The 11,884-nt window shown below is 31.8% G+C and overlaps 1 protein-coding gene across 3 annotated transcripts; it reads left to right on the forward strand.

Annotated features, from left to right (window-relative positions):
- Positions 1–314: 314 nt before the first annotated feature.
- On the forward strand, positions 315–7,149 carry LOC105641534 (phosphoglucan phosphatase LSF1, chloroplastic). 3 transcript variants are annotated; one of them, XM_020682766.3, is made up of 10 exons: positions 315–509; positions 1,823–1,929; positions 2,480–2,933; positions 3,033–3,101; positions 3,669–3,790; positions 4,094–4,309; positions 4,821–4,926; positions 5,099–5,211; positions 5,978–6,122; positions 6,656–7,149. In XM_020682766.3, the coding sequence occupies exons 2-10, from the start codon at positions 1,850–1,852 to the stop codon at positions 6,773–6,775; spliced, it is 1,425 nt and encodes a 474-aa protein (XP_020538425.1). In that variant the 5' UTR covers positions 315–509; positions 1,823–1,849; the 3' UTR covers positions 6,776–7,149. The 3 variants fall into 3 exon arrangements, with proteins under 3 accessions (XP_020538425.1, XP_012081508.1, XP_020538426.1); XM_012226118.4 differs by lacking the exon at positions 315–509 and adding an exon at positions 1,122–1,736; XM_020682767.3 differs by lacking the exon at positions 315–509 and adding an exon at positions 1,707–1,736 and having other exon boundaries at positions 2,464–2,933.
- Positions 7,150–11,884: the final 4,735 nt, after the last annotated feature.

The following is an 11,884-nucleotide window of genomic DNA, read 5'->3' on the forward strand; positions in this document are numbered from 1 at the left end:
AGTTTAACCGTATTAAACTCGGTTGAACCTTTTGGTTCAATGAACTCTTATCTTCACCGGTTCAATGATCGATCCGATTATCAGAATATTGATATATATATATATATATAATTTGTAACGGGGCGAATACCCATCGCATGTACGGAGAAAGATTTATGATAAGTGGTAGTAACATATTTGCAAATAGACATATATTTGAAGTATTTGAAATGATAAAAAAGAAAAAAAATGAAAATGGGAAATGAATCTCCAACGTCCAAACCTAATCTACAAACGCAGAAGTGTTGATTGAGTAACCCAGTCAAGTGTAGTGTCCTTTGCGCAATGTCGACGGCTTCGATGAACGTACTTGTGGTGCCTCACCTCTCTCTCCCTTCTCAGTCTTCTCTTCTCTAGAGAGAGCTACACTACTTCCTTGTGTTTTTGCTAGGCTTTCCTCTTCTCCTGTTACTCTTATCAGAAACGAGCTTGTTTTTGCTGCTCCTGCCCCTATTATCAATCCTAATTGGGTACTCTTTCTTTTCTTCCCTTCCTCTTTCTGCATTATATACATTTCAAAAATTATCTTGTTTTTCTTTTCCTCCTGCACTTGTGTTTTTGGTTTGCATCAGTATTTTTACGCTTGTCTAAAGTGTTATTCAAATAAAATTTTATAATTCTGAAGTTTTAGCCGATTTAACCGTAGAATCTCATTTTTAAATATATTAAGTGTTATTGGAAAAAGAAATGCTAGATTGAAGTTTTTTTATAAGCACAAATTGATATAGAATTGTCTCAAGATGTCTTTTTTACAATTATTATTCCTTTATTATTTGAGACTATACTCATATGTATGGATCTAATGGGTGCCACCTTGACTTGCATTTTCCTAAGTAGCAACCCTTGAATTTCCAGACTGATGAATTTATGTTCATTATTTCCAGACAAGTAGAATTTATAAATCTAATAATATTGTTGAAATATCTAAATCTATATTTTGTTTAATGTAATGCTCCAGAAATTTAGTAGATTCATATGAAAATACATTTAAAATGGAATTTAAATCTAAATTCAGATTCTTTGAACTCTAAAAACTCCAAACGTATTTAATAATATTTAAATTCTATACATTAATTAACAAAAAAGGAAAGCAAGTAGTAGCAGCCGCCAAAATTCATCATCATCACTTTCCACTTTCCAGTACGTAATAATGAGGAGGAGTTTAGATATTTTGCTATCAAATCAAAAGTTTTCCACGTGTCACTTCAAAGCCTAAAAGGTTCACAGACATCTCTTGCAACCGGGCCCTGTGCCACGCAATTCTTAGCTCTTGCCCAGTTTCTCTCTTTTCTTCTCCTCTTCTCCCATATCGCTTCGATCTGCAAATTCTTCACGAAAATTTTCAATCGATAATCACTAGTTACTCCTACTAACAAAAAATGTCCTCTCTGCAACTTTCTGGTTGCAGTAGAGCACTCCATTTCCTACCTGCAACTTCCTCCTCTTCGTCTTCGTTTTGGGGAAGAGATCTGTGCTTCGTCAGTGGAGTATCCGTCTCCGTCTCCAAAAAAGAGATTAATAAGGTCGTTCGCTACAGTAAAAGAAAAGTTAGAGTTTATGCAATGTCAAGTAATAGTAACAATTCTTCGTTTAAGATGAATTTGAATGAGTATATGGTTACTCTTGAGAAACCTTTTGGTATTCGCTTCGGTCTCTCCGTTGATGGCCAAATCTTCGTTCACGCTATCAAGAAAGGGGTATTCAGTGTTTGCAGTTTGTTTCTTTGATTTAATTTGTTTCTTTATCTTTGGTGGTTAATATAAGTGAAAATGTTAATCTGCAGGGTAACGCGGAGAGGTCTAGGATCATAATGGTGGGTGACACTCTGAAAAAGGTGTCTGATTTGTCAAACGGCAGGCTTATTGCGATCACCGATTTTGGCGATGCACAGTAAGAAATAGTTGTGCTTCTGATGATTGTTCAGGAATGTCTAAGTGATTTATGTAGTTATAGGACGGATTTTGAATTCTTGGTCTTGATGATTGTGGTTATGCTTGTAAATTAATTCTCGTTGATGGAGGAATTAGTTGAGGTTTTCACATTAACTCATTGCTCTGTGCAGTTCTTCATTCTCTGTTTCTTACATCAACTAGACACTGACGTTCAGGTTACTGGTTCATATTTCGGATGTAGAATTCTTCTAGTTATTATTATTTGTTGGCCATTATGTTCTATTGGTATTTGATTTAGTTGTCTAATTTGACATACAATAGTGAATCAGAACTCTGAATGGTCTGTTGGGTTTTAATAAGCGTATGGTTAATCCCTTCCAGTTCAAAAAGGATGATGAACACTTTTGATTCCATGGGCTTGTAGCCGCAGATAATTGATCCCTAGCGTTCCTCAAAATTTTGAAGTTTCTTCATATTTCTACACCTGAGGATTCGTTCTATTCATCAAGGTTTTCATTTTTATTTTTTTCAGTTTTTGGTTTCTTCAGGATGATGCTGATGGAGAAGACTGGATCTTTTAGCTTGATCCTTGAAAGACCCACTTCCCCTTATCCAATTCATCAACTACATCATTTGAGTGATATTGACATGATGTTCAATAGAGGACGTGCTCCTATTGCCACTTGGAACAAAACAATCCTATCATCAAATTTAAAAAGTTCTGAGGGAAGTGGGAATTCTGGGTTTATAGCATTTTCTTCAAAGTTTTTAACACCCCCTGGATGGAAGCTTTTGAATGATCAAAGTGGATATGTGGAATTAACTGCAGTAAAAATCTTTCGCCCTCCTGTGAGCCAATTTGTTTCTTTCTTTTCTGAGGTGGAGTCTGAAGATGGAGAATGGGGTTATGGGAGCTTTCCTGTGGAGGAGTATATCAAGGCACTAGATCGTGCTAAAGGCGAGCTACACTACAATCATGGACTCGGTACAATTTATAGTAAGGTGTGATATTCAATTTCGCGTCTAATATTATAGGATTGGTACTTACCACTGAATGCTTCACATTTATATATTTGTTTGTTTTACTCTTCATATTGTCAGGTTACAGAGCAAATATATGTTGGATCTTGTATACAAACAGAAGCTGATGTAGAAACTTTGTCCAATGTGGTAATTGCCTTTGCCTCGAAGTTGAGCAGAACTTTCAATAGATTAAACTTCTGGTCTTTGTGCAATTCCTCAAGATATCTGCTCCTATTGAAATATTCAAAAATTGGATATGTTGATTTTGAACACTGAAACTTGTGACTTTTGCAAATATAAAAATGAAGTTGCAATCCCTTAACAATGTCTGGATTCTGAGGTTCATTGTTGTATTCCAAGTATCAATTCACAGGGTTTACATTGAACTTCAGATAAAAAATTGTTTCGCTTATCCAATTAATTTGTTTTTTCATTTTTACCTGTAATACCATGCCTGACCAATTGCTTTAACATTACAAGCACCATCAGGACATGTGTATTCTTTTTCTTCGTCTTGATGAGCTATACTAGACTAATGCCATTCCATTCAGAGTACCTCCTGATATCTATAAAATTTTCCTTCTCTAGTATGTTTGCATGTGACGCATGAAAGGTAATCGATAAGTGGTTCCAGTTCATCTAGTTATTTTGCAGGGTATAATTGTTATTACCAATTGTATATCTCATTTCTAACTCTCAAGAGATCTGCAACAGGGGATCACTGCTGTACTTAATTTCCAGAGTGTTAGTGAAGCAGAAAACTGGGGAATCGATTCCAATTCAATCAATGAGGCTTGCCAGAGATTCAGCATTCTTATGATAAACTATCCTATAAGGTAAGCAAGGTATAATTCACATTTTGTCATTTTGTTTGTTTGATGAATAGAGAAGTCAAACTAGCCCTTGGGATTGTTCACTTTCTCCTACGCTGTGCATTTGTGCGTTCATGCTCATGTGTGTGCATGAAGGCATGCACTCAATATTTCAGTATCCTATTACAAGGATGTTTGATAAATTAAAAGATGTATTATTAGAAATTTACTGACTTAAAGAAATGCTTTATTATTAACTAGAAGAGTTTGAATAGATGAACATTTTAATGTATAGCTAGGTAAATTTGCTTGCAATTTTTGTTGCAGGGATACAGATTCCTTTGACATGAGGAAGAAATTACCATTTTGTGTTGGGCTCCTATTGCGCTTACTAAGACAGAACCATCGTGTTTTCATCACTTGTACAACTGGTTTTGATCGATCTCCTGCTTGTGTGATTGCATACCTTCATTGGATAACCGATACACCCCTTCATGCAGCTTATAATTTTGTCAGTGGATTGCATCCGTGCAGGCCTGACAGGTTATTCTTGCTACCCCTGTTTGTTATGTATTTAATGTTAACTGTACTGGAGATTGTTTATGATTATCTATGTTTTTCTTGTTGTGGTTTCTTAAAGAACAGGCAGGACTTCAACCATATTTCTTGTTTCTTTTTTGAGTTAAATGGAACTGAAACATGACAAACTGGGGTTATATGTATCATATATTGCAGTAATTGTTTAAAGTATCTACATATTTAGCTGGTAGAATAATATTTTTTCTGTTTCTCGAATTCATATACTAACTGGAGTCTAGGGATCACTAACTCAGTTTTCCTGTGGTAGGAATGGGAAACCATCCCTCTCTATCTCTCTCTCTCATCCTAGACACCAATATAATCCTAATTTTATATGATACTTGCAATGGACTTTAACTGTTGAAAGAAAATAAAAACGTTCTATTCTTTGCCATGAAAATTTCCAACTTTATTTTTTCTTTCTTTCTTTCTACATTCAACAAAGCATATTTAGTAGATAGAATCTTATTGGCAGACCAGCAATTGCTTGGGCAACATGGGATCTAATAGCTATGGTGGAAAATGGAAGACATGATGGGCCAGCAACACATGCTGTGACTTTTGTGTGGAATGGTCACGAGGTAACTCACCATTTAGAACTCAGATAAGAAACACGCTAGCTGTTATTTTTCTCTTCTTATGATGCTGGATTCTAATTTGTAAAGAAATTTGAAAACTGTGATCTTCAATCATAACATCTACATGAAACTAACTGGTTATAGAACAACTTGTTTGTGTGCCTCTGCATAAAAGGGAGAAGATGTGTCCTTGGTTGGAGATTTCACTGGGAATTGGAAAGAACCAATGAAGGCAAGTCACATGGGTGGTCCAAGATATGAAGTTGAAGTTAGACTTTCCCAAGGGAAGTAAGTATTATGCTTGCTGCAACAGTTCCTTGATCAACATTTTATCTCCAAAATTAAGCTTTTTATAAGTTGCTACATGTCATCTTGGTTCGTGTGTGTTTGAGAATTTTGAGGTTGTGTATTTAATCTTTCTTTAGGATAACTGTAGTGTTACTATTATCTGGGTGTGAAACCAAGCATTTAGTACTCGTAACTAGGTCTTAATGATTCTAGTTTTCAAAAGAAAACTATGGTTGATTAATTTGGTCTTTCTAAGCTGTTCACAATATTTTTGGATTTTTCCAATCCTCTTTTTTGGATGCTTGCGTTGTTGAATCTAAGCTAATATTGTCATGTGACACATGCATTGCTGTTTCTGATTTGGGATTCTATGCATTTATTTTTTTGGGTGCTTTGCAGTTTACTTTGTGTGCTATATGTTAATAAATCTGTTGGAACAGGCTTTAATCTTCTTTATTTTCTGTTCTGGAGTCATAATGCTTGTAATATATTAATCATTGAAACCTAGTCATCCCAATATTTTAGCATGACCCCTGCATTGTTTTCATTAGTATATGCGTTTATTTATCCCATCAGCCCACTCTTCTCTGTATCTAACTATTGCTCTTATACTCATTCTCTGGGTATCTAAATATCGTTCTTATACTCAACATTTATTATTTCCTTTGTAAATTGCATGTGACTTAATTAGTAGGATACAAATTTTGGAACATTTGTTTTGCAGAAAGTTGATTTTATAAACTGTAATAACATTATCTGCTTTTAGGTACTACTACAAGTACATTGTTAATGGGCAATGGCGACATTCAACAGCTTCACCAATAGAAAGGGATGAAAGGGGAAACGTCAACAATGTAATAGTGATTGGTGATACCGCAAGCGTAAGGCCTTCCATTCAACAGCAAGTGAAGGTTAGTGAAAAAACATTTATATGAATTTAAAAGTATATCCAAGGTGCTTAATTTTCTGACGTTTACCTTTTAGTTTACACATGTTGTTTGCTAGCATCTAGCTTATTTATTAACTCAAAACTAGGAGGTTAAAGAAAAAGAAAACATATCGTAAAGGCAGTTTTGCATAGGGACCTGTTTTAGAAACCAGCGGTCCCCTCCCAAAGAAAAGGAAACAAAAAAAGAAATCCAGTTGCTTATTTAAATAACTACTTCAAATCAAACTTTTATCCCCCATTGGTTTGGGATAAGATGTTTAGTCAAAATATAAGATTTGGAGCAATCCTCCTCCCCTTGAGCTAGCTTTCATGAAATGAATAACTCGGGTCCATTTTATTTTCTTCCAATTTGCTTAGTTTTGTATTGTTCAGAATTCAGCAGCTTGCTATATCCTATTTTTGCTCTTTAAGAATATATATTATACATCAAGCTTTTTATATATTACTGTTGAATAGGATTTTAACTTATTTGTAACTTATTTAATCCAAATTTAGGATGCGAACATTTTGAAGGTGATTGAGAGACCATTAACTGAAAATGAGCGCTTTATGCTGGCAAAAGCAGCTCGCTATGTTGCATTCTCTGTTTGTCCAATCAGACTAGCTCCCAAGTAATCAAGCAAATTCGATATAATGTCAGGTGACTTACATTATATATGTTCAAATATTCTTTTTTCAAGGCTAAAGTCACTACATACAAAATTTAACTATATTGATTCCCTATGTATGGAGAGATTTTGTTGTGTGATACATCTTGTAATAGTACCATGAAAGGTGGGGAATCAAAAGATGCCCCTCAAAATTCTTGAGCTAGTAATTGAAGTTAAAGACTTGGCTACGTGATGGGATTTTAATTTAAAGAGAGACTCTGCAAAAATAGATATGAAAACTTGGAGCTAACAGCCTAACAGTAGCCATGGAACCAACGGCTGTAAGTTGTTTAGTAGTGTATTTTTGAGCGTTTGAGTTGAGATTTTTCTTTTCGTGTCTTTGTCGAGTGAAATCTTTTGATTGGAGAATTGTTGCTTAACGCTTTGTAGATGAGATGGCTACACATAACACATGAAGGGTATATAAATTGCTATTGAATCTTCAACTTTAATTCACAAAAAACTTTCATCCAATTAAAAAAATTTGGAACACCACAAATATTAATTATTTAAATATTCATTTTGAATGTTCGGTAATGCTGTTAAGTGTTAGATATATTACAAAATAACTTAAAAAAATATAAATTATTAGCTATATGTATAAAATAATTTTAAGAAATTCAATTAATTGTCTGTAAACGCTAAATGAGTTTTTAATTTTACAACAAAATGTTCGAGAGATAATATTTCATAAACATTCTCAACTTCTGGACTCAAAAAAAAATATCATGTTACCAACCAATATATATTGTTACCAAACATTTTGACTTTAGTAAAATCGCTAAGCATTACTTTAATTAGCATTCTATGGATCTTAATTTTTATTTAGAGCATAAATTGAACTAATTACATCTATATTTAATAGACAAACCTATTTTCGTGCCAACTTTTATACATCAAAACTAAATATGTTGTTAGGATATTAACTATAGTTACATTTGTATGCATTACTATTTATTAAAAATTTAGCCATCTAATATTTATAGACAGTTGGATTAATAAAAATGTATTACATTTTCAAGTGAATTTTATTTATAATGTCAGATATTTGAATTTTGAAGTCGACAATATGGAGATATTTTATCTAAATATCCCGAATCCGAACGTAAAAAATATATATATATATATATATGCAAATAATTATATATATATATATATATATATATATATATATATATATATATATATATAAATAAGAACTAGCTACTTCAAATATGTGTGCATGTAAGTAATTCGTTGAGGGAGAAAAATAGGCTATGCAAGACGCTATTTGGTATTACTATGTTTCACAAATTAACTTTTCTACTGTCAAAAGGAAACTGATTATTTAAATTGAAGTCGACCGAATTCTATTATATCATTAAAAACTAGAAGATAGAAATTATTAATATATGAAATAATTAAAATTTTTTAGCAGTAATTAGAGAAGGATTAATTGTCAGATTGTGCTTCGATTTCCATTTTTCAACTAATAAACAAATTGAAAAAACTTCACAGCTGGACTAATTCCATCCATTAATTTTCCTCCTATAGGCTATAGCGGTTGCCAGTTAATAAATGAAGGGATGGAAAAAGTAGAAAAAATTTTAATTATCAGAATTGAAGATATGTATGGCTTTAATATAGGACATTTGGACTTTAGCTAAGCCAAACATTTTAGTCAATAAATATATACAGACACTAATAATTAATTAAAATTGTAGCACGGACAAAAATTATATTCTTGATAGGCACGCTGAATGATTTTTAAAAATTTAAAATCAAAAAAACACTTATAGAGAGAGAGAGGCAGCTACGAACCCAAAATGAGAAGTCTCATATACATAGGGTATAGTAATACCAAAAAAAATTAAATTGTGATTTCCCTCTTACTTGCTATACTACATGGTTTTCTTTTCACCTGATAGCATATTGGTTAATCCTTTCCAGCGTTCATTTTATATACTCAGCCAACCCAGCCCGGATGTCGATTCGATCAAATGACTAGGTGGGTGATTCACTGGTTTAACTGGTGGATCAGTGGTTCAATCGGCGGCATAAGATATTAATATAATTATAATTATAATTATAATTCTCAATAAACCAAACTGGTGGATCAGTGGTCCAATGCATAGGTTTTCCAGATCAAAACCATAGATCCGATTTGAGTTTAATAACTTATTATTCGGTTGATAATTGAACTAAATTTTCATACCAAAAACCTATAAAATATTAATCGAGCCGAACGCATTTTAATAGAAAAACAAATATAATCAAGACTGATATTTTGATTTGGAGTTTGGTTATTAATTATAATGGATAAATATAAATAGATATATAATTTATAAATTAAATATCATTAGTTAATTTTATAAATATGTTATTAATAATATATTTATAATGATATATTTCTATACTAAAAGTACTCTAAAATATTTATTAGTGATAAAAATATATTAAAAACAGTTTATTTTTAATATAATTATGTTTTATATATTGATTAATAAAAAAATTAATTAACTTGTTCTAGCTCAGTTGGCAAAGCAGGCTAAATATTTGAAAAAAGTTCTCAGGTTCAATTCCTACTAAACGCATGTGCAAAAAAGGGTGAAGAGCTTTTAACTGTAACTAAGACCCAGATCAGGGTGGTCCCTGGAAATAGAGTCCAAGTACCGGTGGCTTACACCAAAAAATAAAGAATAAATTAAATTGAGTTTTTGATTATAGCCAAGGGAATGACTTAGCACTCTTGATACATGGAGTATGTATACATCAAACCAATAAAATAAAAGTTTTTAAACTAAACGAGGTTATTAGTTTTGGTTATTCAAAAAAAAAAAAAAAAGTATCAATTTGTGATAATTATTCTTATGTGACTTTTATTAATTTAATGTACAACTGTGTTCATACGTGAATATATATATATATATATATATATATATATGTTAACCAAATAATGGTAGTGCACATTCAATCCAGTCATTGGCTACATATCTTTACATTTACTAATCAATAAAATTTCATTTTGAATTATGGAAAAGAAAAAAAACATTAAAATACAATATTGAAACTTCAAACTTTATTTAAAAAGAAAAAGCCTAATTAAGAATTAAAGTCTATAATTATAATTCTTGCCGGTTCTTCTGTTCGTTTTCCTCATGGTTCTTCAGGTCTTATTCACCTAGAGTGGTTGAAGCTATGGCGGTGATGGAAGCTCTTAGTTGGCTCAAATAAGAACAATTCATCCATGTTGATTTGGTGATGGACTATATGTTAAAAATTTTAACGTGGGCTACTATTAATTGTGAGTTATTTTAGTTTGCGAAAATGAAATGAATAAATATATTTTAAAAATAATGTGTTTGAAGCTCAATTTGTGTTTGTGATTATTTATGTAATGAGCTTGTACACTTCTAGCCGGCCAGTATGATAAGACGGTTAAAAGTGTAGGCCTAATTCTGTAAGGACTTTTGATGGAAAAGTTCATAAGATTCTATATAAATAAGTTATGTCACCTCTTCTTTTTTAACCCTAATATTGGCTAGTCCCATTGAAAGCCGCCTTGTGATTAAGGAAACGGAGAGGAAGATCTAGTCTCTCTTTAATAAATTCTAATTCTAATTTCGTGTTAGAGTATGGATTGCAGTTAATCACAAAAGAAGAATCGTGAACTCTACTTTAAATTACAAATCATGTATGCAAATTGTTTATTCATTATTAATAGTTGGTGTTCTAAATTCACATACTAGATCTGCTAATTTTCTTACATTGTAGACAAGTTTGGTTGGGTATTATTTCTAATAATATTCCTAATAATGAGTATGGTAATATATTGGGAATTGTCAACTTTTGTTGAGTGAAGACATTGATTTTAAGTCTAAATGGATTCGCTGGCAAGCTAATATGGTGGCTCATTCCTTAGTTCAGATTGCTATTTCATTTGCCTTTCCCACAATTTGGAAAGATCCTCCTCATTTGTTAATGATGTTTTAGTATCTGATGTTTCTCATTTGCCGGGTTTTTTCACTTAGCATTGAGATCCTAGATTTGGGTGGAGCTATTAGTCTAGGTTAAAATGAATCTTTTTGCTAAGTTTTTCCTAGTTTTTATTGAAATTATAAGAAAAAAAAAAAAGTATTAAAGTCTATAATTGTTATCTCTGTATCTTTTCTTCAGCTAAAGTAGACCTGATCAAACTTCAAACTTAACTCTTTTTTTTTTTTTTTTTTATAAAACTTCGGACTTAACTTTAATAACATTCATAAAAACTTACTGATAATAACTTAACTTAGTTCTATTTACATCTCTAGAATTAGAAATATATATGTTGAAGAAAAAGAAAACTAAATTAGTAAAAAAATTGCAATAAACCAAAACGTCCAAACCCAAAGATGACAAAAGAATGTTGACATTTCAGGCAACTTATGTTGACATGCTCTTGTGTAACTTGCGATATATATATATATGCACACACACATAAAGACATAAGAAAAATATAATGCTGCCCTCTATTTGGATCGGTTTCCTTGAAGTTGAGATTGCTAGCTAATAAGATTTCGATTGGAAAGAAGCATCTCTGCCAAGAAAATGGCAGTGATTGTAATTGATGAAGCAAAAGAAACACACAAAGGAAATGAATTTCCTTACTCTGTGTATCCAAATTGCTTTTTCAAGAAATGATTGGTTAGTTGCAGCTTTCTTCCTTCCACAAAATCAGTTACTTTAATTCTATTATTGATTACATATGGTGAATTCTAATTGTTATTATCATTTTTGATGTGCATGCAATTGTTGCTTTTGGTTTGTTAGGTTTTAATTAGGGTTTAACTCCTTATAATATAATTTTTCGAAACCATTTTAGTATCGCATAATTAACATTCATTAATTTAGTGTGCAATTATAATGAACATTACGGTTATTTTTCTGATTTAGTTGAATGAAAGTGATTCATATTCATATAAAATTATAAATGAACTGAATAGAGTTGGGTTTTATTGAGTTCAAGCTGGACTTATTAAAAATATAATCGAACTTAAATATTTTGGCTTGTTTATTAAAATAAATTCTATGTGTAGCTTCTACACAATCCATAGGT

The sequence above is a fragment of the Jatropha curcas genome, chromosome 11 (assembly GCF_041381405.1).
Source record: "Jatropha curcas cultivar XTBG-Jc1 chromosome 11, XTBG_Jcur_1.0, whole genome shotgun sequence".
In the NCBI taxonomy this organism is placed as follows: domain Eukaryota; kingdom Viridiplantae; phylum Streptophyta; class Magnoliopsida; order Malpighiales; family Euphorbiaceae; genus Jatropha; species Jatropha curcas.

Bases quoted from the DNA above. Each gene is read 5' to 3' on its own strand.
- LOC105641534 (XM_012226118.4), top strand. From the start codon at position 1,419: ATGTCCTCTCTGCAACTTTCTGGTTGCAGTAGAGCACTCCATTTCCTA. The intron at 1,737-1,822 runs GTATTCAGTGTT...GTTAATCTGCAG, and splicing joins TTCACGCTATCAAGAAAGGG to GGTAACGCGGAGAGGTCTAG. The intron at 3,791-4,093 runs GTAAGCAAGGTA...TTTTTGTTGCAG, and splicing joins ATGATAAACTATCCTATAAG to GGATACAGATTCCTTTGACA.